General features: G+C 39.3%; 1 protein-coding gene across 1 annotated transcript; it reads right to left on the bottom strand.

The window, feature by feature from the left end:
* Positions 1-25,346, bottom strand: CAGE1 (cancer antigen 1; the record flags this gene model as incomplete). The annotated part of the gene is made up of 6 exons (XM_079712699.1): positions 1-73; positions 1,224-1,294; positions 1,895-1,999; positions 18,210-18,317; positions 20,744-20,854; positions 24,915-25,346. The coding sequence occupies 6 exons, from the start codon at positions 25,344-25,346 to the stop codon at positions 1-3; spliced, it is 900 nt and encodes a 299-aa protein (XP_079568825.1).
* Between the last annotated feature and the right edge of the window lie 47 nt (positions 25,347-25,393).

Genomic DNA, 25,393 nt, shown 5'->3' with positions numbered 1-25,393 from the left:
TTACCTTGGTTTTCTGGCTCTCTCTCTGGGCCTTCTAATTAAATCTTCCAAATGTTTATTTCTCTCTTCTAAACTGAAAGAAAAAACAACTGAATTTTATGACGAAAATGGACTTTTCTAGGCTAACATTTTGCTAGTTTCATTGGAGGATTTGAGTAGATAAATTTCATGGTGGTCTAGTTCTCTATACATCATCCATCCATCTTGCTTTATGGGAATCTGGAATTCTTTCCAAGCAACTCAAATTATTATTATTATTGTTATTATTATTATTTTTTTTGTCTGCATTGGGTCTTTGCTGCTGTGCGCGGGCTTTCTCTAGTTGCGGTGAGCGGGGTCTACTCTTCGTTGTGGTGCACAGGCTTCTCATTGTGGTGGCTTCTCTTGTTGTGGAGCATGGGCTCTAAGCGCATGAGCTTCAGTAGTTGCAGTACGCGGGCTCAGTAGTTGTGGCTCACGGGCTCTAGAGCGTAGGCTCAGTAGTTGTGGCACATGGGCTTAGTTGCTCTGCGGCATATGGGATCTTCCCAGACCAGTGATGGAACCCGTGTCCCCTGCATTGGCAGGCAGATCCTTAACCACTGCGTCACCAGAGCAGTTCCTGAATCTCATTCTAATGAGAAAGTTTATTTGATACTTGATATGTTTCATTTGGGGTGCATTCAAAAACTTTTGTGAATAAATTCTAAGCATAGCAATGTTACTTTACTTGAATACCATGGTAATATCCTCTAAAATTCTTGGATGTTTCTCTGTAATTTCTTTTTTTTTTTTTTTGCGGTACGTGAGCCTCTCACTGTTGTGGCCTCTCCCATTGCAGAGCACAGGCTCCGGACGCGCAGGCTCAGCGGCCATGGCTCACGGGCCCAGCCGCTCCGCGTCATGTGGGATCTTCCCGGACCGGGGCACGAACCCGTGTCCCCTGCATCGGCAGGCAGACTCTCAACCACTGTGCCACCAGGGAAGCCCTCTGTAATTTCTTAACCTCGCTCCCTCGACCCCCAAGTCAAAGGGAGTTCTGAGAAAGGAAGATGAAATTCTGGTTGTTCAAGCAGTCCAGACATTAGGCACACTAAATATATCATTGAAGAATGAATGGTCTTGACTTACAAAACAGCACATTTTCCTCTTTCTAGGAGTCTAAAAAATGAACTTAGCAAGCCAGAGAGCAAAATATCAGCAAACGTTTACAAAGTTAAAAAAATTAAATTTTTTCAACTTACTGTGCAATCTGGGAGTTCAATATCATGAGCCTTCGGTCAGCACATTCGATAATTTCTTCGTATGATGTAACCTTGACAAACATTAGCTAAAACAATTATTCTGTGATAAATTCTAGGATATTTATTTAATTTTGCTTTTTAAGAATCTGTACAAGTTTAAGTTCAATTATATGATTCCCATGAATGAAAGTTTTACAATAGGCAGAACATCTTCCTTACATTTTGAAATCAGGAATATGAATACAAATAGAATTGTAATGTGCCTGTTCATCATGCAGAAAAAGTGAAGTGTCAAAAAACGGACAACTGTAGCAAGTCAACTATGATCCATACATGTAGTGTATGTATCAACCCAGGGTTACAGTCTACTTGGTTAAAGTTAATGCAGTTTTTAAAAGGTAAACTAGAACACTATGTTGGCAAGATTTAGAGTGACCCTCAAAATGAAGTAGCAATACTAAGACCTGAAAATGCTGACAGCACAAGGACAGATACACACAATGTTCTTTGCTAGCTTTCAGCTAAAAGGCTAATGGAAGGTCATTATGAAGTGAAAGGAATCAATACAAATATATTACATCATCCCTCAGATCCTTTTTAGCACCAAAATTCTATTGTTTTAATATTTCACAGTTTTAAAAAGACAAATATTTATGTAAGAAAATTTGTACCTTATTTATTAAGTTGCCTAAATGTCTTGGATACTTGTCATTTTCTTCAATGAGTCTGTTGCAGCGGTCTTCTTTTAACTCTAGAAGATTTCCCAATTTTGCAATCTATGGAGAAACACCGGTAAAAATACTAACCTGGAAACTTCCATGAAAACCATGTGTGGATGCTAAGAACGAATCAGAACAGTGAACTACACTTTATTCCAATATTCTCTTAAACTAATTTGTACCATAGGTGAATCAAGAGATGCTATGAACCAGGTCCTAGTTTGATTGCACTTAGAACTGATGAGCAGAAATTAAAACGATGTTTCAGCTTTTCTACAATTTAATACTATGAAGCACCTTTGCAAATAATTAAACACCTGTTAGTGAATACAAATATTTACTAGCCCCAAATCTTCATTACCTTCTTTCCATATATAAACAATGGGTAGACATATTTGATTCTCTCTGAAGTAAAGCACTGGTGTTGGGCTTGATGATGCATTTTCAGGATTGATAAATATTTTCAAATATGCATAAATGAGAGGTTTTTTTTTTAAGCTTCTGCTCAATGTATGTCACATCTGACTTATGGTCCAATTTTTATTTGCAAAAAAATTTTTAACAATTTAAAATTTGTATTTCTAAAAGTGACATCTAGGATTATCAGGAAAAGGTATTCACAAGTCCCTAAACAGTTACCTTAATTTTCAAAGCAATTATAGAAAAGGACAGAAATGTTCCCATTAAATAACAATGATAATAATGGCCATCAATCTTCTACTGCTTATTTAAATATTCTTATTTACATATGCTTACATGTCTGTAGTGAGATACCCTGGAGGAAGCAATGGCAAAACAAATTTGCTGCAGACACAGCAGCTTTCTTGTTCTTTCTCTTTACATAAACATATTAATGGGGACAATATCAAATCAGGGGTCCCAGTCCTCTGACAACACACATTATTTAAGGTAGGGAGTATAGATGTCACCTCAGTTTAACAGACCCAAGGTGAAGAGAATTTAAAAGATTTTTTAAAGGACGTGTCTAGAAGTAGAAAAGACTAAAATCTCTACTTATCAACTATTGGCATTGGGCTTTTCCCATTCCATTCCTTTGCATCTCCTCACGGCATCCTGGAGGGTGGGGCTCCTCTCTTAGCTTTACATACATACCTCATGACAGTTTACTGAAGCAACATGGAATTCCTTCTCACTTCTGTTGTTTTTGTTTGTTTGTTTGTTTGTTTTAATTACAGACTTAATGGCACATCTTGAATTTCTTTTTTTTTATTTATTTATTTATATTAGTTTCTGCTTTATAACAAAGTGAATCAGTCATACATATACATCTGTTCCCACATCCCCTCCCTCATGCATCTCCCTCCCTCCCACCCTCCCCATCCCACCCCTCCAGGCGGTCACAAAGCACCGAGCTGATCTCCCTGTGCTATGCGGCTGCTTCCCACTATCTATCTACCTTACGTTTGGTAGTGTATATATGTCCATGCCTCTCTTTCCCTTTGTCACAGCTTCCCCTTCCCCTTCCCCATATCCTCAAGTCCATTCTCAAGTAGGTCTGTGTCTTTATTCCCGTTTTACCCCTAGGTTCTTCATGACATTTTTTTTTTTTAATTCCATATATATGTGTTAGCATACGGTATTTGTCTTTCTCTTTCTGACTTACTTCACTCTGTATGACAGACTCTAGGTCTATCCACCTCATTACAAATAGCTCAGTTTCGTTTCTTTTTATGGCTGAGTAATATTCCATTGTATATATGTGCCACATCTTCTTTATCCATTCATCCGATGATGGACACTTAGGTTGTTTCCAGCTCCGGGCTATTGTGAATAGAGCTGCAATGAACATTTTGGTACATGTCTCTTTTTGAATTATGGTTTTCTCAGGGTTTGAATTTCTTTACTGGCTTTCATGATCAAAGTAATAACCCTTTTAAGTCCTCAGATTGATTTGTAAAAATTTGCTAGCCTCAGATTAAAGAAAGAAGGGCAAAGGAGTTCTTAAAGATTGTTTATGTTAGCAATAAAAGAATTGCTCCGTAAAAGCCAGTTTTGGGGATTACAATGAAAAGTAATCCAAAATTTTAAGTTTCTGCTAAAGAGTATAGGGTTTAACCATTTTAAGAGCATAACTGTCATACAATAAACTGCATATATTTATAAAGTGTACAGTTTGATATGTTTTTATCTATGAATACAAGTGTGAAACCATCACACAATCAACATAATAAACATATCCACCCGCCCCCCCAATCAGAGTTTCCTCTTGCCTCTTGAAAACCCCTCCCTCCTGCCTGTCTGTCCTTCCTTCACTCCCATACTCTATGCCAGCCCCAGGCAAACACCCATCTGCTTTCTGTCATGAATGATTAGTTTGTATTTTCTAAAATTTTATGTAACTGGACCAAGGGGTATTTACTCTTATCTGGCTCTTTTCAGTCAGCATAATTATTTTGAGATTCATCTAGTTGCACGTGTATCAGTAACTCACGCCTCTTTCTCTTTTTTAATCATTTAAATTTTATTTATTTTTTATACAGATTATTAGTTTTCTATTTTATACATATTAGTGTATACATGTCAATCCCAAACTCCCAGTTCATCCCACCACCACACCCACCCCGCGCCACTTTCCCCCCTTGCTGTCCCTATGTTTGTTCTCTACATGTGTGTTTCTATTTCTGCCCTGCAAACCGGTTCATCTGTACCATTTTTCTAGGTTCCACATACATGCATTAATATATGATATTTGTTTTTCTCTTTCTGACTTACTTCACTCTGTATGACAGTCTCTAGATCCATCCACGTCTCTACAAATGACCCAATTTCGTTCCTTTTTATGGCTGAGTAATATTCCATTGTATATATGTACCACTACTTCTTTATCCATTCCTCTGTTGTTGGGCATTTAGGTTGCTTCCATGACCTGGCTGTTGTAAACAGTGCTGCAATGAACATTGGGGTGCATGTGTCTTTTTGAATTATGGTTTTCTCTGGGTATATGCCCCGTAGTGGGATTGCTGGGTCATATGGCAATTCTATTTTGAGTTTTTTAAGGAACCTCCATACTGTTCTCCAAAGTGGCTGCATCAATTTACATTCCCACCAACAGTGCAAGAAGGTCCCCTTTTCTCCACACCCTCTCCAGCATTTGTTGTTTGTAGATTTTCTGATGATTCCTATTCTCACTGTTGTAAGGTGATACCTCATTGTAGTTTTGATTTGCATTTCTCTAATAATTAGTGATGTTGAGCAGCTTTTCATGTGCTTCTTGGCCATCTGTATGTTTTCTTTGGAGAAATGTCTATTCAGGTCTTCTGCCCATTTTCTGATTCTTTTTTTTTTTTTTAATATTGAGCTGCATGAGCTGTTTATATATTTTGGAGATTAATCCTTTGTCCATTGATTCATTTGCAAATATTTTCTCCCATTCTGAGGGTTGTCTTTTCGTCTTGTTTCCAGTTTCCTTTGCTTTGCAAAAGCTTTTAAGTTTCATTAGGTACCACTTGTTTATTTTTGTTTTTATTTTCATTACCCTGGGAAGTGGATCAAAAAAATCTTGCTGTGATTTATGTCAAAGAGTGTTCTTCCTATGTTTTCCTCTAAGAGTTTGATAGTGTCCAGTCTTACATTTAGGTCTCTAATCCATTTTGAGTTAAGTTTTGTGCATGGTGTTAGGGAGTGTTCTAATTTCATTCTTTTACATGTGGCTGTCCAGTTTTCCCAGCACCACTTATTGAAGAGACTGTCTTTTCTCCATTGTATATCCTTGACTCCTTTATCATAGATTAGTTGACCATAGGTGCGTGCGTTTATCTCTGGGCTTTCGAGCCTGTTCCATTGATACTTCTGTTTTTGTGCCAGTACCATATTGTCTTGATTACTGTAGCTTTGTGGTATAGTCTGAAGTCAGGGAGTCTGATTCCTCCAGCTCCATTTTTTTCCCCCTCAAGACTGCTTTGGCTATTCAGGGTCTTTTGTGTCTCCATACACATTCTAAGATTTTTTGTTCTAGTTTTGTAAAAAATGCCACTGGTGATTTGATAGGGATTGCATTGAATCTGTAGATTGCCTTGGGTAGTATAGTCATCTTCACAATATGATTCTTCCAACCCAAGAATATGGTATATTTCTCCATCTGTTTGTGTCATCTTTGATTTCTTTCATCAGTGTCTTATAGTTTTCTGAGTACAGGTCTTTTACCTCCTTAGGTAGGTTTATTCTTAGGTATTTTATTCTTTTTGTTGCAATGGTGAATGGGATTCTTTCCTTAATTTCTCTTTCTGATCTTTTGTTGTTAGTGTACAGGAATGCAAGAGATTTTTGTGCATTAATTTTGTATCCTGCTACTTTACCAAATTCATTGATTAGCTCTAGTAGTTTTCTGGTGACATCTTTAGGATTCTCTATGTATAGTATCATGTCACCTGCTAACAGTGACAGTTAGCTTCTTCTTTTCTAATCTGTATTCCTTTTATTTCTTTTTCTTCTCTGATTGCCATGGCTAGGACTTCCAAAATTATGCTGAATAAGAGTGGTGAGAGTGGGCAACCTTGTCTTGTTCCTGATCTTAGAGGAAATGGTTTCAGTTTTTCACCATTGAGAACGATGTTGGCTGTAGGTTGTCATGGCCTTTATTATGTTGATGTAAGTTCCCTTTATGCTTACTTTCTGGAGAGTTTTTTATCATAAATTAGTGTTGAATTTTGTCAAAAGCTTTTCCTGCATCTACTGAGATGTTCATATGGTTTTTCTTCTTCAATTTGTTAATACGGTGTATCACATTGATTGATTTGCATATATTGAAGAATCCTTGCATTCCTGGGATAAACCCCACTTGATCGTGGTGTATGATCCTCTTAATGTGTTGTTGGATTCTGTTTGCTAGTATTTTGTTGAGGCTTTTTGCATCTATATTCATCAGTGATATTGGTCTGTAATTTTTTTTTTTGTAGTACCTTTGTGTGGTTTTGGTATCAGGGGGATGGTGGCCTCATAGAATGAGTTTGGGAGTGTTCCTTCCTCTGCAATTTTCTGGAAGAGTTTGAGAAGGATGGGTGTTAGCTCTTCTCTAAATGTTTGATAGAATTCACCTGTGAGGCCCTCTGGTCCTCAACTTTTGTTTGTTGGAAGATTTTTAATCACAGTTTCAATTTCATTACTTGTCATTGGTCTGTTCATATTTTCTATTTCTTCCGGGTTCATTCTTGGAAGGTTATACCTTTCTAAGAATTTGTCCATTTCTTCCAGGTTGTCCATTTTATTGGCATAGAGTTGCTTGTAGTAGTGTATGATGCTTTGTATTTCTGCGGTGTCCATTGTAACTTCTCCTTTTTCATTTCTAATTTTACAGACTTGGGTCCTCTCCCTCTTTTTCTTGAGTCTGGCTAAAGGTTTATCAATTTTGTTTATCTTCTCAAAGAACCAGCTTTTAGTTTTATTGATATTTGCTATTGTTTTCTTTGTTTCTTTTTCATTTATTTCTGTTCTCTTTATTATTTCTTTCCTTCTACTAACTTTGGGTTTTGTTTGTTCTTCTTTCTCTAGTTCCTTTAGGTGTCAGGTTTGATTCTTTGAGATTTTTCTTGTTTCTTGAGGTAGGCTTGTATTGCTATAAACTTCCCTCTTAGAACTGCTTTTGCTGCATCCCATAGGTTTTGGATAGTCATGTTTTCATTGTAATTTTTCTCTAGGTATTTTTTGATTTCCTCTTTGATTTCTTCAGTGATCTCTTGGTTATTTCATAATGTATTGTTTACCCTTCACGTGTTTGTGTTTTTTACATTTTTTTCCCTTTGATTTCAAGTCTCATAGTGTTGTGGTCGGAAAAGATGCTTGATATGATTTCAATTTTCTTAAATTTATCAAGGCTTGATTTATGACCCAAGATGTGATCTATCCTGGAGAATGTTCCATGAACACTTGAGAAGAAAGTGTAATCTGCTGTTTTTGGATGGAATGTCCTATAAATATCAATTAAATCTATGTGGTCTATTGTGTCATTTAAAGCTTGTGTTTCCTTATTAATTTTCTGTTTGGATGATCTGTCCATTGGTGTAAGTGAGGTGTTAAAGTCCCCCACTATTATTGTGTTACTGTCGATTTCCTCTTTTATAGCTATTAGCAGCTGCCTTATGTATTGAGGTGCTCCTATGTTGGATGCATATATACTTATAATTGTTATATCTTCTTCTTGGATTGATCCCTTGACCATTATGTAGTGTCCTTCCTTGTCTCTTGTAATATTTTTTATTTTAAAGTCTATTTTATCTGATATGAGTATTGCTACTCCAGCTTTCCTTTGATTTCCATTTGCATGGAATATCTTTTTCCATCGCCTCACTTTCAGTCTGTATGTGTCCCTAGGTCTGAAGTGGGTCTCTTGTAGACAGCACATACATAGGTCTTGTTTTTGTATCCATTCAGCGCACCTGTGTCTTTTGGTTGGAGCATTTAATCCATTCATGTTTAAGGTAATTATTGATATGTATGTTCCTATTACCATTTTCTTAATTGTTACGGGGGGGTTTTTTGTAGCTGTTTTTCTTCTCTTGTGTTTCCCACTTAGAGAAGTTCCTTTAGCATTTGTTGTAGAGCTGGTTTGGTGCTGCTGAATTCTCCTAGCTTTTGCTTGTCTGTAAAGCTTTTTATTTCTCCATCGAATCTGAATGAGATCCTTGACTGGTAGAGTAATCTTGGTTGTAGGTTCTTCCCTTTCATCACTTTAAAATCGTGCCACTTCCTTCTGGCCTGTAGAGTTTCTGCTGAGAAATCAGCTGTTAATCTTATGGGAGTTCCCTTGTATATGATTTGTCCTTTTTCCCTTGTTGCTTTCAGTAATTTTTCTTTGTCTTTAATTTTTGTCAATTTGATTACTATGTGTCTCAGTGTGATTCTCCTTGGGTTTATCCTGCCTGGGACTCTCTGCACTTCCTGGACTTGGGTGGATATTTCCTTTCCCATGTTAGGGAAGTTTTTGACTATAATCTCTTCAAATATTTTCTTGGGTCCTTTCTATCTCTCCTCTCCTTCCGGGATCCCTATAATGCAAATGTTGTTGTTGTTCATTCTTTTTTCTTTATTCTGTTTCACGGCTGTGAATTCCACCGTTCTGTCTTCCAGGTCACTTATCCATTCTTCTGCCTCAGTTATTCTGCTACTGATTCCTGCTAGTGCATTTTTCATTTCAGTTATTGTATTGTCCATCTCTGTTTGTTTGTTCTTTAATTCTTCTAGGTATTTGTTCTTTAATTCTTCTAGGTCTTTGTTAAACATTTCTTGCATCTTCTCGACCTTTGCCTCCATTCTTTTTCCAAGGTCCTGGATCATCTTCACTATCATTATTCTGAATTCTTTTTCTGGAAGGTTGCCTATCTCCACTTCATTTAGTTGTTTTTCTGGGGTTTTATCTTGTTCCTTCATCTGATACAAAGTCCTCTGTGTTTTCATTTTGTCTATCTTTCTGTGTATGTGGTTTTCATTCCACAAGCTGCAGAACTGTAGTTCTTCTTGCTTCTGCTGTCTGCCCTCTGGTGTGTGAGGCTATCTAAGAGGTTTGTGCAAGCTTCCTGATGGGAGGGACTGGTGATGAGTAGAGCTGGGTGTTGCTCTGGTGGGCAGAGCTCAGTAAAACTTTAATCTGCTTGTCTGCTGATGGGTGGGGCTGGGTTCCCTCCCTGTTGGTTGTTTGGCCTGAGGTGACCCAGCACTGGAAACTACCCTCCTCTTTGGCTGGGCTAGTGGCGGACTCTGGGAGGGCTCACGCCAAGGAGTACTTCCCAGAATTTCTGTTGCCAGTGTCCTTGTCCCCACAGTGAGCCACAGCCACCCCCCACCTCTGCAGGAGACCCTCCAACACTAGCAGGTAGGTCTGGTTCAGTCTCCCCCGGGGTCACTGCTCCTTCCCCTGGGTCCCGATGCACACACTACTTTGTGTGTGCCCTCCAAGTGTGGACTGTTTCCCCCAGTCCTGTCAAAGTCCTGCAATCAAATCCCTCTAGCCTTCAACGTCTGATTCTCTAGGAATTCCTCCTCCCGTTGCTGGACCCCCAGGTTTGGAAGCTTGATGTAGGGCTCAGAACCTTCCCTCCAGTGGATAGACTTCTGTGGTATATAAGTGTTCTCCAGTTTGTGAGTCATCCACCCAGCAGTCATAGGATTTGATTTTCTTGTGATTGCGCCCCTCATACCATCTCATTGAAGCTTCTCTTTTGTCTTTGGATGTCGCGTATCTTTTTTGGTGAGTTCCAGTGTCTTCCTGTCGATGAGTGTTCAGCAGTTAGTTGTGATTCTGCTGCTCTCGCAAGAGAGAGTGAGGGCACGTCCTTCTACTCCGCCATGTTGAACCAATCTCCAACTCACCACTTTTTCATTACTGAGTAGTATTTCAGTGTATGGATGTACCACAATTTGTTTATCCATTTATCTGTTGATAGACATTTGAGTTGCCTTCAGTTTTTGGCTATTATAAATAAAGCAGCTAGGAACCTTTGTAAAAACATAGGTTTTCATTTCTCTTGGGTAAATAAAACACCTAGGAGTAGAATGATGGTAAGTACATGTTTAACTTTTTAAGAAACCACCAAAACGTTTTCCGAAGTGGCTGTACCATTTTACATTCCCACCAGAAGTGGATGAGACCTTCAGTTGCTCTGTAGTCTCACCAATCCTTGGTATGGCCAGTCTTTTTAACAGACATTCTAACAGGTGTGTAGTAGTATTCACTGTGGTTTTAATTTGCCTCTTAATGATGCTGAGTATCTTTTCATGGGCTCATTTGCCATCCATGTATCTTCTTAGTGAAGTGTCTGTTAAAACCTTTTTGCCCATTCAAAAAATTTGGTTATTTGTTTTCAAGGAGTCTTTATATATTCTAGATACAAGTCCTCTATCAGATCTGTGATTTGCAAATATTCTCCCAGTCCATAACTTGTCTTTTCATTAAGAGCTCATTACTTTAAAGTTAAAAAAAAGTATTTCAAAATAGAAAAGTTTTGGAAGACAGTCTATTAAACTCAAATCACTGGAAAAGTCTAAAACATATTTCTGAAAGCATATCAAAAGGCACTTTTTAATGTAGACATAGAGAATGGACTTGAATACACAGGGTGGGAGGGGGAAGCTGGGGCAAAGTGAGAGTAGCATTGACATATATACACTACCGAATGTAAAATAGCTAGTGGGAAGCAGCCGCATAGCACAGGGAGATCAGCTGAGTGCTTTGCAATTGCCTACAGGGGTAGGATAGGGACGGTGGGAGGGAGGTTCAAGAGAATATAGGGACATACGTATGCATATGGCTGATTCACTTCGGTGTACAACAGAAACTAACACAGTATTGTGAAGCAATTGTACTCCAATAAAGATCTATTAACAAAAAAGGGCACTTTTTAATAAACAAGGTCTAACAAGACCTCCTCCAACCCCCGGGTGCCTGAGGGCTGAGAGCAGGTGTGGCAGCACTCTCTCCCAGCCCCCCTGGTCCCCTTTCCTGAGGGGTCTGCCCGTGAGTGCCGGGGCCGTGGTGCAGATGCAGACCCATGGAAGTTGGGATGGGCCTTGTCAGTCGTCTAGGAGAAGCGGGTTCCAAGGGCAGGGTGGAGGAAGAGCATCGTGCCTGGCCCTGCCCAAAGCAACATGCACTTGACCATAGTGGAGGAGGAAGTCCTCTTGGAAAGCTGCCCCCCTGCACTGTGAGAACAGCAGGCACTGAGAGGCAGCAGAGCAGTGGCTGCTGGTTTGGGAGGAGGTCTGCTGGGTCCAGGCGGGCTGCTCAGACGTGAATTCCTGTAGAGGAGGAGTTCCTGGGTTGGGTCCCCTCTGTGGTCCCCCATATTCTAGATTTGTGGATATAGTTCCATGTTGATAATATATGGACTTGCCCCAATATATTATGGGACACTGAAATCCAAATCACTAAAGAAAATGAGGTCAGCATATCATGTATTAGTTTCCTGTTGCTGCTATAACAAATGATCACAAACTCAGTAGCTTAAAAAAATGCACATTACCTTATAGTTCTGTTGCTTAGAGGTCTGACAGTTGTCTCACTCACTAAAGTCAAAGTGTCAGCAGGGCTGGTTCCTTGCTGAGGCTTTAGGGGAGACTTTCCAGCTTCCAAAGGCTGCCCACATTTCCTCAGCTTGGGTCCCTCCCTGTCTTCAAAGCCAGCAATGCTACGTCTCTCTACGACATTGCTGGGAAGATTTCTCCACTTTTAAGGATAGTTGTGATTAGACTGGGCACATCCTGATAATCCAGGATAGTCTATCTTCACACCTAAAAGTCCTTGATTTCATCATGCCTGCAACGTCCCTTTAGCCATAATTGCTAGCTTCCTTGTTTCATTAAGGGATGCAAAGTCCCTTTTGCATGTTCCCAGAATAGGGCATGGACATCTTGGGAGGCCATCATTGCACCTGTCACACCCCTGAGAGGGGCACTGAGGGCTGCTGTGACCTGAGGTACAACAGCCTGGCCTATACAGTCAGGGTATCTGGCTCTACCTAGTTCATGATTCTACGTTTCCTAAGAGGCTTTTGCTTGTCTTACACTCTGCTAGTGTCAACTCACAGAAAAAGTGTGTCAAGGTAGCTAGGGGGAACCTACTGTATAGCACAGGGAGCTCAGCTTGGTGCTCCGTGATGACCTAGATGGGTGGGATGAGGTGGGGAGAGAATTCCAAGAGGAAGGGGATATATGTATACATATAGCTGATTCGCTTCACTGTACAGCAGAAACTAACACAACATTGTAAAGCAATTTTACTCTAATTAAAAGAAAAGAAAAGAAAAGAAAAAGTGTGTCAAGGTAGAAATACCATGACAGTGATGCATCAGTCATCATTATGAACAGTCCTGGAGACTGGGATATCTGAAGGCTGGCTGATTGATTTGATTCTCCAATTCTTTACACAAAGGTTTTGAGATTGAATATATGCAATAAAATATAAATTAAAAATAAACAATTGGGGCTTCCCTGGTGGCGCAGTGGTTGGGAGTCCGCGTGCCGATGCAGGGGACACGGGTTCGTGCCCCGGTCCAGGAAGATCCCACATGCCGTGGAGCGGCTGGGCCCGTGAGCCATGGCCGCTGAGCCTGCGCTCCGCAATGGGAGAGGCCACAAAAGTGAGAGGCCCGCATACCGTAAGTAAGTAAGTAAGTGAGTGAGTAAGTAAGTGAGTGAGTAAGTAAGTAAGTGAGTGAGTAAGTGAGTAAGTAAGCAAGCAAGCAAGCAAGCAAATAAATAAATAAATAAATAAATAAATAAATAAATAAACCAGAATGTACAGAACAGATAAAGAACAACAGGCGGATATGAAGCCAGTTAAGCCCTGAGCTACAGCACCATGCTTTCGTAACTAAACTTCCTGGTAGCCAAAGCAAACAGGAACCTGGTCAGTTACATGATTTTCATTATTCATGCGATGAAAACACACCTGTTTCTAAGAAAAGCTTTTCCTAGTAGGCCTGAAGTCTCAAAGGACGTTCTCATCCAAGTGGCACTAAGGGAAGCAGCAATCTTTTTACAACAAATGGAAAAAGATGTTTCCTAGGATTGTTGAGGGCATAAAACACCAAAACACAACTCAGTAAAAGCAATTCTGTGAGGGCCAAGATAGCGTGTTCCAAGCAGCAGCTTTCTGGTAACAAACATGATCCAGGTTGTGACTCAGTAAATATTGAAATGAATATATGAACAACACGCACACAAAAAATGGAATAGAACAGGATAGGATATGAAACTGGTGTTTCTTCTGTGTGTGGGCATATAGGTATCTGATCAAGATGTAAAATGTGTTTTTACTGCAGGTTACTGCTAGAGGAATGACAGGATGGCACACATAACCCTTCAGAGATACAGGAGTCCTTACACACGCTCCTCCTAAGAGCTGGTCGGCAGATAGATTGAGGTTATATCCTCTGAAAAGTGTCTGCAGCACAAATTTTGTTTCTTGCACTGGCTTTAGAATAGGATTTAGGGAAATCAGAACCAGGAAGGTGAGGAATAGGGTCAGAGCATCAGAGGAATGCCCAGGGAGCTTGGGAAAACAAGGAAATAGGTGGTAAGGTTGACATCTTCTCTGGAAACCGAGGAGCTGGGGTTCCACCTGGTGGGACAGCCCTCCCACCTGTATGACCTGAATCCTAGTGAACCCAGACCCTTCCTCAGGAGACTGGTCAGTAACACCAATGTGAAGTATACTCAAGGTGATACTGTGCCCAAATCCAGGAGCTGGCAGGTATGGTTTATAGTTCAGAGGGATCATGAGACAAGGGCCTACGGTTATTTTCTTTTGGAATACTTGGAAAAATTTTCCTATAGTAGTAATCTTCTGCTTTACATATCTGATCTTTTCTTATTTTTATGGCTATAGGACATAACATGAACATAAAAATAATTATATATATGTATATATATATATATGATGCTTCCTTCTGAGTATTTCTTTATAAGTTAACAACCTTCTAATTTTAAAGGCTACCAAAATAATAAATTAGGTAAATGGGTTTTTTGTTTTTTGTTTTTGGCTGTGCTGGGTCTTCGTTGCTGCGTGTGGGCTTTCTCTAGTTGCGGCGAGCAGAGGCTACTCTTTGCTGCGGTGCACAGGCTCTAGGTGTGTGGGCTTCAGTAGTTGTGGCACACAGGCTCAGCAGCTGCAGCTCACGGGCTATAGAGCACAAGCTTGGTAGTTTTGACACCCAGGCTTAGTTGCTCTGTGGCATGTGGGATCTTCTCGGACCAGGGCTTGAACCCGTGTCCTTTGCATTGGCAGGCGGATTCTTAACCACTGCACCACCAGGGAAGCCCAAATTAGGTAAATGTTTTATGTAATATATAGAGTTTTATAGTGAAGTGGTATATTTTAGGATAGTATTTTAGTTTTTAATCTTCAACTATTCTACAATAATGGTTAAAAGATATCTTCTATAATACTGGTTAAAGAATATCTTATTTTTTACATGTATATGTATAACTGAATCACTTTGCTGTTCACCTGAAACTAACACATTGTTAATCAACTACAGTCCAATATAAAATAAAAAATTTTTTTAAAATCTTATTTTTATAAAAAGGTTCCTATTTTAGAGAAGATGGGATCTAGGAGGAAATTGAGGGGTCAATCTTATTAGCCCCCCTTGAACCCGGAATGTCAGCAGTGTTAACTGGACTCTTGCCTCTTCCCTCTGACCAAACCCCTGACTTTGGTGTACCTTATCAAGGCCTTATAGGACCAGGAGACAGTTTGCACTTGAAATTTAAACATCCAGCTGGCTAGAGCCAGCAGGAAGGCAAAGCTGGGGTCCTGTCTCAGGATGGAGGAGGTCAGGAGGTTCCTGGAACAGCCAACAAGATCAGAATTGTGAAGAAGAACCAAAGGCAAGGGGTCAGAAGGACCACAAGAGCAGTACATGAGAAAGCATGAGAGGAGGTGCAAGCCACCAAATTTAACTCTGGCAGACCTAGTCTTCCTGGCCTAGAGTTCCTTGGAGAATGAGGAGTGAGCCTTCTAGAGCATACTTCTGCATTTCAAAACCAAAGAACAAAACTAAAGCCCTTTTTACTTTGGAAAATTGCAAAACACATACAAAAGTAGAGAGAGAAGTATAATGAACCTCCATATACCCATCACTTAACTTCAACAATTGTCAACATTTTTCCAGTATTTTTTCATCTGTCTCCAACTTCCCACCCCCCACTCTCACTCTGCCACCTTTTAAATTTCTTGGAGTATTTTAAAGCAAAGCTAGCCATCATGTTAGTTCACTCATAAACACTTCTCAGTATGTATCACTAACAGACAAGGGCTTTTAAAAACACAATGATACCACTATCACATCTATTAAAATTAACAATAAATTCTCAATAGCATCTAACACCCAGACTGTGTTCGGGTTTTCTGCTGCTATCTCACGAGTATCTTTGTGAAGTGGGTGTGTTCAAGCCAGGATCTACACAGGATGCGTCTGCTTGATTTGTCTCAAGTCTCTAATCTCTGAGTCTAGAACAGCTCTTCCTCTCCTCTCCCTCCCCTTCCTTGTGCCAACTGTTATGGATTAGAATTTCTCACGTTCTGGATTTTTATCATGGTCAACTTAATATGGTTCTTTATCCTGTCAGCTGGTCGTGTGGTCTAGAAGCTTGCTTTAAGAACAGGTGGTTCAGGTGAGAACACCTCACGCACACTGGCCCGTTCCCTCCTGCATCCCGTCAGGGGCATGTCTCACCTCTCGTGTGGTTGAGGCAGACGAGGGGGCTCTGGTGTTGGTCATTAACAGGTTCCTATGAGCCTTGAACTTACAGGTTTTGACAGCCATTGTAATTGCCTGGATTCCTTATTTTATTCAGGGATGCAAAATGTAATTTTCTGCAGGTGTGTCTTCTCTTGCTTTTAATAGCTTACATTCTTCCATGAAGACCTCTCCCTCATCAATTATTTGGTTTCTCTGAGATGCGGTTTGTACAAGAAAGTCTGCAGCACATGTTAAAAGCAACACAGTGTGTCTGAGTGCTTCCATTTGTGTCCTTTTCCTCACTCCAGCTTCCCACCCGTGGAAGATCAAGGTCCACTCCCATCCTTTTTATGCCTGAAGCACTGAAGCTGGTGATGGACCCAGAGCTTACCGCGTGCCCTCCTCTCATCCGCCCACTAACAGTCCGGTCACCGTCCTCTGTGCTTCTCCCACCAGGACGCCATTGGTTCCTCCTCTGATCTCCTCTGTCAGATGCTTGTCACTGTATATCTCTTTTAAAAAAATGTTCCCTTTAGTCCTCGTAAATAATTACCTATGTATTGCATCTACTTTTCTAGATTCCTTGGAAGCAGGACTCATTTTTTTAATAAATTTATTTATTTTTGGCTGTGTTGGGTCTTCGCATGGGCTTTCTCTAGTTGTGGTGAGTGGGGGCTACTCTTCATTGAGGGGGCTACTCTTCATTGAGGTGGCTTCTCTTGTTGCGGAGCACGGGCTCTAGGTGCGTGGGCTTCAGTAGTTGTGGCTCACAGGCTCTAGAGCGCAGGCTCAGCAGTTGTGGCTCACGGGCTCTAGAGCGCAGGCTCAGCAGTTGTGGCGCAAGGGCTTAGTTGCTCCACGGCATGTGGGATCTTCCCAGACCAGGGTTCAAACCCATGTCCCCTGCACTGGCAGGTGGATTCCCAACCACTGCGCCACCAGGGAAGCCTAGAGCTCATGCTTGATTTATCTATCTTCATAGCGACTAGCCCTGCTTAACTTTTTGTGGGTAGTCAACAATTACTTATTTAATGGAAAAAATGAACAAATTAGAAAAGAAGAAACCTTTAAGCCCTCACCACGTTGGACTTTTTTTCCTCTCTTAAAGATGAATGGGTATGTAATGAATTTAGTACAGAATGCCGATTTTAATTAATCATTAATTATTAATTTATCATTAATTATTCATTAATTTTATTTATTTATTTATTTAGCTAGCTAGCTAGCTAGCCAGCCAGACTGCTCGGCTTGCAGGATCTTAGTTCCCTGACCAGGGATTGAACCTGAGTCCTTGGCAGTGAAAGCACTGAGTCCCAACCACTGGTCTGCCAGGGAATTCCCTGATTTTTAATAATTTAGAAATATGATGATAGACTCCTCTAGCTATTAAAAAATAAATGTTAACCACTTTTTAATTAAGGTGGGATCCAAATGGGCTGTAACTCTCTAGATACCAAGATATTTTTATGTTCTTCCCACGTATTTTTCCTGTTTTATCTGCCTTTATCTTAAATTTTCCAGCTTTATTGAGATATAATTGATATAACACTGTGTAAGTTTAAGGTATACAACGTGTTGATTTGATACACATATATTGCAAAATGATTACCACTATAGCTTAGCTAACACCTCCATCCCTTCACATAATTACCATTTTCCTTGTGATGCCTTTATCTTTAGATGCCATCTAAAGTATGAGTGCCATTTTCCAAAGCACATCCCTTAATCATGATTGCTGTAGACACCTGCTGCTATAAGAATAGTGGTAGCATATGCAACAATATAAATGTGCTCCATCCACTATGAAAAACTGCACATATTTGAAATTTTCTGCATTTTGAAAGAAAAAAAATCTGATTAAACAGAAATCAGGTGGGACAATATTTAAAATTTCAAAACCTGAAAATGCAAACTTCAATTGTATATTTTTGTGGGTGAATAATGCCGCTACTATGCCAGTGTGTGACCATTTCAATGAGCAAAATTTTTGAAGGTTGATAATTTCCTGAACTTGTTAATAAAATGGTGTTGTATATAAAAATGCTAGCAAAGCAACAAAAGGTGTTTCTTACCAAGAAATCAAGCTCTTCATTTAGGTTGTGGTACTGATCCAGTTTGGCTCCCAGTGAGACAGGTACCTCTCCGACATTCTTGGCTTCATTTGAATCAAAGTTTGTAGCCTGAGATGAAACATATTTGTACTCACTTCCAGCATGTTCACACTCCTTGGAACATTTGACAATGAATATGTTATTAGTTTAACCATCAGAGAGATCTCCAGTGGTTTCAATAACAGATGTGTAGAACTTGGAGTCAGAATGACTTCAATGTTAAGTATCTAAAATTGTATTTTTGTATGTTAAAGACAGTACATAGTGAATGTTTTGTTTGTTTGTTTTTGCGGTACGCGGGCCTCTCACTGTTGTGGCCTCTCCCGTTGCGGAGCACAGACTCCGGACATGCAGGCTCAGAGGCCATGGCTCACGGGCCCAGCCGCTCCGTGGCATGTGGGATCTTCCCGGACCGGGGCACAAACCCGTGTCCCCTGCATCGGCAGGTGGACTCTCAACCACTGCGCCACCAGGGAAGCCTCACAGTGAATGTTTAACTCATCTCAGTAACCTCATGTTGAAATGATTTTTCATTAGCAATTAACTCTCTGAAAGCTGTGATTCTGTCTTTATGTTTCAGTAGCTAAGGAAAAAAGCATTTTCTATTTCAGAAAAGGAGAGGAAATAAAACTACATTCCATAACATTAATAAGTCACCAAACCACGCACAGTCCAATCCCTGGTCTCCAAAGGTGTCTTGTTTTTAAAGCTCTTGTGTAGCAGAGAGTTCACACAGCAGGCCTGAGACTTCTGTCCTTAGAAAGGCCTGCTTGCCAGACTGCCCTCTGACTGGCATCTAGGAACCTAGATTGTGGGAGGGTTTCCATCATTTCCTGATATGAAGGCTCACTGTGCCTAACCTATTTCTACAAAGAACATTTATGCTGAATACCCCTTTCCTTCAGAAGGGTCTGGAATTTTGGTACGTGGCAGGCAGAGGGCACGTACCCAACCAGCCTCCAATCAAAACCCTGGACACTCAGTCTCCAATAAGCATCCCTGGGAAAATTTCACGCATGCTGCACAGGTCACTGCTGGTGAAAGCAAGTGCACCATGTGTCACTCACTGGGAAAGGACTCTTGGAAGCCTGGATCTGGTTTCCTCTGGACTGCCCTACGTGCTTTTTCCCTTTACTGATTTTGCTCTGTATCCTCTCACGGTAATAATACATCAGAGCTGTGAGAACAACTATGTGCTGAGTCCTGTGAGTCCAGTAAATCATTAAACCTGAGCGTGGGCTTGGGATGTCCAGAGAGCTTATCCTAATATTCAATTGTTTTTACATCCAGGCTATTAAAATTCTTCTTCAAAGAAAAAAAATTAGCCAACTTTTTCTAGATGCAATTTATAGTCATTTCTTCTTTATTTGTTTGTTCCATGTAATAACAATAAATTGTAACATTCAATATTCTAACTCCTCCAAATATTAGTGAGGGCTGCACAGAATATTTTTTTCTTTACTATGAACACTTTCCAAAAAAGAGGAAAAACTTTAATGGACGCCCACGTAACTATTACTCAGTTTCAACTACTAACAGTTAACAGTCAGCCTTGTATCATTAATACCCCAGCCACTTCCTCCTCCCTGCAACTCCCTTCACTGAATCAAATTACACACATCATATTATTTCATCTGCCAGTATTACAGGAATGACACAAATTTACCAAGAGAACATAAATATCTGAAATGGTACTTTTGTAACATCCTGCTCGAATCCTCAACTGGGCTTATTTCTGAAGACTGGTTTAAGAAGTGGAGGCCAGCAGTTTCTCTGCATGTCTGTTTATTCCTTAGTCCTTTTCTCTAGAGGTTAGCTAAGGGACAAAGAGATTCCGCAGAATACCTGCAACAAATTTTCTAGCCACCTCAGTTCAGAGAAGTCATTTCCTGATAATGCAGCACTGAAATTGAATCCCAGATTTAAATACGTTTTTATTCCTTTAGCCAGATAAATCAGTCACTTCTGTATTCCTTTCAGATTAAAAGCACACATCTTCACGTCCTGTTATCACTTTCTCTATATAACTGACTCTCTTCATTCTCTCTCCATCTCTGCACCACTACACCAAGAAAAGAATGATTGAAGAAATTCCAAGAGCCTCTTCCCTTACCCTTGTCCCACTTGAGAAATAAAATTTGTTTTCAATGTATTCATTATTCCAAGTGACAAAGTTTGTAATCACTATAGAAATGTCAAAATACTCTCTTCTTCAGGAGTCAGTAGTACCATACACAAGTGAAAAAATAATCATACCAATTTTCTGGTAGACGAATGAGATTTTCTAATACATACTTACGTTATAAAACAAGTCAAATGTTGAACAGTGTATCTCCTTAGTGAGGGCCAAAGTAAAGCTAATCTTGTCCCCCAAAATAATTATTTTAAAAAATCCAAAATTTTAGGAGCCTCTTTATACTTTTACATGACCTTTTTCTTTATCTTTTTTTCACTAAAAATGACACAATTTTTAGAATGAAGAATACATACAGTACCTCTTTATCTAACTTTTTCTTTTTAAGATGAAAACTCTTCAATTTTTGTAGCATGATATCATTAACTTTCTCATTCTCTTTGAAATGTTCGGCATCGGGATTGGTGATGTCCTAAGGGTAACATTTTGAGAAGCTATATTAAAAAGTTATCAGTAAAGCTAAAAGGAGGAAGGAAAGAACACAAATGAAATAAATCTCCCTTCCAAAATAAGTGGCTAAACAAAAGGAGATAAAATCATATTGAACTCAATTCTTCAATTACTCATCATAAGCCATCTAATAAAGGGTTATGTGGAAAGAATTCATATAGATTCACACTTGTATATAAATTGTTATTGGGACAAATTAGCATAATCACTGGGACATTAATAACTACACATGCTTATATACTTATACATACATCTGCTCTTAGCCTAGTCAGTTTACAAATCCAAATTTTAGACAAATTGTTATACCTGGCACCAGAACAATCAGACATCCTCAACAATATTGAAACTCTAGATATTTCAGTGGCACCCACATTCCACAAGAATGAAGATACTTGTACCAATATAACCTAAGGGTCAAAAGTGCATGCATTACAGTCAGACTACTTGGGTTTGTATCTGAGCTCTGTCACTTAACCATTTGAGTTCTGTCACTTAACCACTTGACTTTGGACAAGAAACTCAATAATTCTAAGCCTCAGTCTGTTTTTCCATGTTAAAAAAAAAAAGTCTGATAATGTAAAAGATGGTGTAAGAATTGAATGAGATAACCCATGAAAAGCAGGGTCAACTTAAATGCCTCCAAGGACAGGTTGGGAAGTCAGCAAATAGTTTTTGAGTGCCTGTTAAGGGCTTACCCTACATTAGGCAGAGGGCATCTGACATATCAAGTCTCTGATCTTGAAGGCTTAAGCAAACAGATATTTGTTTGGCCTGGGATGAGATCTACTAAGAAGAGGGCTGATGACTCACTCCCTGACTGAGAGGTCTTGTAGAGAAGAAGCAGCCAGCAAATAAGACAGAGAAAGAACAGCATCCTCCAGTGAGACAGGAGAAAGCCAAGCAAATATGGTAAGAAAGCAGATGTCTGAAGGGGCAAGGTGGGGTGGAAAAGGTTACAGCAAAGAAGAGTTTGTGCCATATTCAAATTCAAATATTAAAGACAAAACTTCAGGTGGATACAGTCTATGGGCCATCACTTTGTGATCACTGCTAAAAATGCTTAGCTTGGTTTCCAGCATTCAATAAATGCTAGTGTGCAACAAATTTTAGCTAAAAGGAAGTAGGAATAAAGGTTGTGTTGGATCAGGAACATCGCAAACTCATGTCCCCAAATTTTGGCTCAGAGGAGTGCACTGAAGCTCAAAGAAATGTACAATGATCAGAGGGAAGAGGAAGAAAGAGAGCTCAATAACTGAGAAGCTATCAAATGTCATGCCCTTAAAATATTCTCTCATTAAAATGTCGTGTTTGTAACCTCCCAGGGCAGCAGCAAGTATCATTTCAGCTAAGGCTGAGAAAGGAAAATTTACTTGGCCAGGTCACACAACAGTGAGGTGGTGACGCCGTGCCTTGAATTCACCAGACACTAACTTCATTTTTCATTCTACTAATTAACGTACACAGCTCTGCACTGCCCGACCCCTGCCCCAAAGCTGTATTTTTAGATCGGGTAAACAGCTCATTTGTGTTAACAATCTCTCATCACAGGCTGCCCTGAAGCACAAGACTATTACTCTGAGGGAGTTTTCCTGAAATGTGGAAAGCACTGAGGGAAGGGTTCTGCCTGAAGTTTTAATTTTTTTAATCTTATTATATTATCTTACTATAGATTTGTGGGAATTAGGTGTTGAAGAAAGAAAGAAGCAGTGGGAAGAAGGAAGGGCTGATTGGTTGGTTTAAGGATCTGTATTTTTACTTCCATTTTTTTTCTTTCAAAACTTAATTGTCCAACCTTGATATTTCTTCTCCCAGTAAAAAATATGATTTTTTATAATTAGCTGGCACATGAGAAGTCGTACCATCAGAGCCAGAAGATTGCGAATTTTGGAGGTCAGCTGCGAAGCTCTTTTCACTTCTGGGGGATTCGGGCTCTCTCCTTCACAAGGTGAGTGATTCAGGAACAAATTAGAATGTATCATCTTTGCATCCTACATGTACACAATTCAGATTTGTCACAATAAAGACAAAGAATCTGGATTACTTTTTAGGTAAAATGCTGAATAAAATACCACTCTTAAAACCTCAGAGCAGTGGCTCTCAAACTTTTTGATTCTCAGGATGCCTTCATACTCTTAAAAATTATTGAGGATCCCAAAAACTTTTTGTTTACTAGGTTATACCTATCAATATTTATTGTATTAGAAATTACAATATTTATATTTATCAGTTATATCAATATTTATTGCATTGAAATTACAACTGAGAACATTCAAAAATATTTACTAATTCAAATAGCAATAAATCTATTATGTGTCAATGTAAGTAACAATTTAATACAAAGTTAGCACATTTTCCAAAATGAAAAATTAGTGAAAAGAGTGGCAGTGTTTACACTTTTTGCAAATATTTTTAAGGCTGGCTTAATAGAAGATAGCTGGATTCTCATATGTGCTTCCCACATTCCATCAGCCATGAAAAGCAATTACACCACCACATGTCACATAGCTTCTGGAAAACTCCACTGTACACTTGTGAAAGAATGAGAGTGAAAAAGGCATTAATGTCTTCATATTTATTACCATGAAAATGCTTCTGACCTCAAAGATACTCCCGGAACACACTTTGGGAAAATGGACCTAAAGGTAATGAAAAGCAAAACTAAAAGCAGAGTAGAGAAATTGAATTAGTCAAGATAGAACAAGAAACTTCATTGCTTTTTAAAGAAGAAAGCTCAAGAAAAAAATTGTATAGTGGATAAACTTCTGCACAGTTACACTAATTTACTCAGTGTTTGCTAATTCAAAACTTGCCATGATTTGGCTAACAGCTAAACTTAAGGTCATCTTTGTTTAGGCTAGTGGTTCTCAAAGTGTGATCCCTAGACCAGAAGCATCAGTGAGATCCAGGATCTTCTTAGAAATGTACATTCTCAGGCCCTGCTGCACACCTACTGAATCAGAAAATCTGGGTGGGCCCCAGCAATCTGCATTTTCACAGCTGATGCTGATGAATGTTAAAGTTTGAGAACCACACTGGCTTAGATAGTCCTTCCTTCTTTCTGGAGAAAAGATCACAGAGAGAATTTTTTAATAAGAGAACAATATTTTTCTCAGTCATTAAAAATAACAGAATTATTTACTTGCAAGCAATACTTATACTGATTACAGATTCATGAAGGAGAGTCCTCTAAGGACATCTTCAAGCAACAGATCAGCTCAGCCTAAGTTATTACGACAAATATAAACATATATTTTTGTAGTTTAGATTAGCCTTCTTTCTAAGTAGTCAGAGTTAATAAGATTGTATACTATAAATACTTTAAGGCAGGCCTACAAAACTGAAATAGAACAGATATGCTCTGGCTTGTGAAGATTATCACTACCAGGACATGCTCACAGGTTGTCTGCCAAAGAAGCCATTTGAACTGCAAATACAAAATTACAGCCCTTCCGAACACATTGATATGAGGCTCTCATGTTGTTTTTAATGAATGTTAAGTAGATATATTATGATGATCATTTTGCAATATATACAAATATCAAATCTTTATGTTGTATACCTGAAATATGTTATATGTCAACTACATCTCAATAAAAATGTTTATAACTTTACAAAATTACTATGTGATACAATATAGGTTTTACCTTGTAAACCAAATACACAATTGTATTATTTAGTTTGTTGAATGGGTAGATGTGGTATGAAAAGATTGCGATCCCCACTTAGAAAATCCTTTCTCTAAGGATGCTCCGGATGATTGGTCATAGGAACCCACAAAATTCCCACATTAATTTTCACCACTACCAAAATAATCACAAGAGGCTAGGAACGGCTGTTCTTTAATGTGAGTACCCAAGAACCAAAGAAACTTCTCCAAACCTGTAGTGCATTTTCCTTTCTCTCTTTTTTGTTAATGACTCTCTGCCAACAAATTTGTGTATGGGCCATGCCCAAATATGCATCAGAAGACTACTAGAAACTCCTGAAATTCTGCATTAGAGATTCTGAATTTGTGATAATACCTTTGCCGCATCTGGCTCTGTTCCTTCCTCTAAGTTCTCCTTGAGGTGAGCTGTCTCACATTGAGGGGCATAATTTTGCTCCTCACTCCTTGCAACCTGCTGCTGAAGTTTTGAGTTTTCATTTTTTACTTTGTTGATCTGCTGCTGGAGTTCTGTATTCTTAGCCTGTTCGTTGTCGGATATGAGCTGCAAATTTTGAACTTGAGTGACCAATTTCTCAAGTCTAGATTTCAGTTTCTGTCTTTCACCCAGGTTTTCCTTTTCACGTTTCTGAAATTCCTCCTGTAAAGACAGGAACTCTTGTTCTCGGGTCTCTTTTTCCTTTTTCAACAAGTCCAGAGCAGAAGTGGTGGCCTTTTCCAGTTCTCCTTTGAGTTGCTGCAGCCTCTCTACCTCTTCTTCTTTCTTGCTTAAGGCTCTGTCCATCTCCATGCACTGATTTGCAGCTTTATTTTTTTGTTGCATTTCAGTCATGTACC

This window comes from Hyperoodon ampullatus (genome assembly GCF_949752795.1).
Source record: "Hyperoodon ampullatus genome assembly, chromosome: 10".
Taxonomy (NCBI): domain Eukaryota; kingdom Metazoa; phylum Chordata; class Mammalia; order Artiodactyla; family Ziphiidae; genus Hyperoodon; species Hyperoodon ampullatus.
The sequence above is the reverse complement of the archived record's forward strand: the minus strand, read 5'-3'. Positions and strand labels throughout refer to the sequence as shown.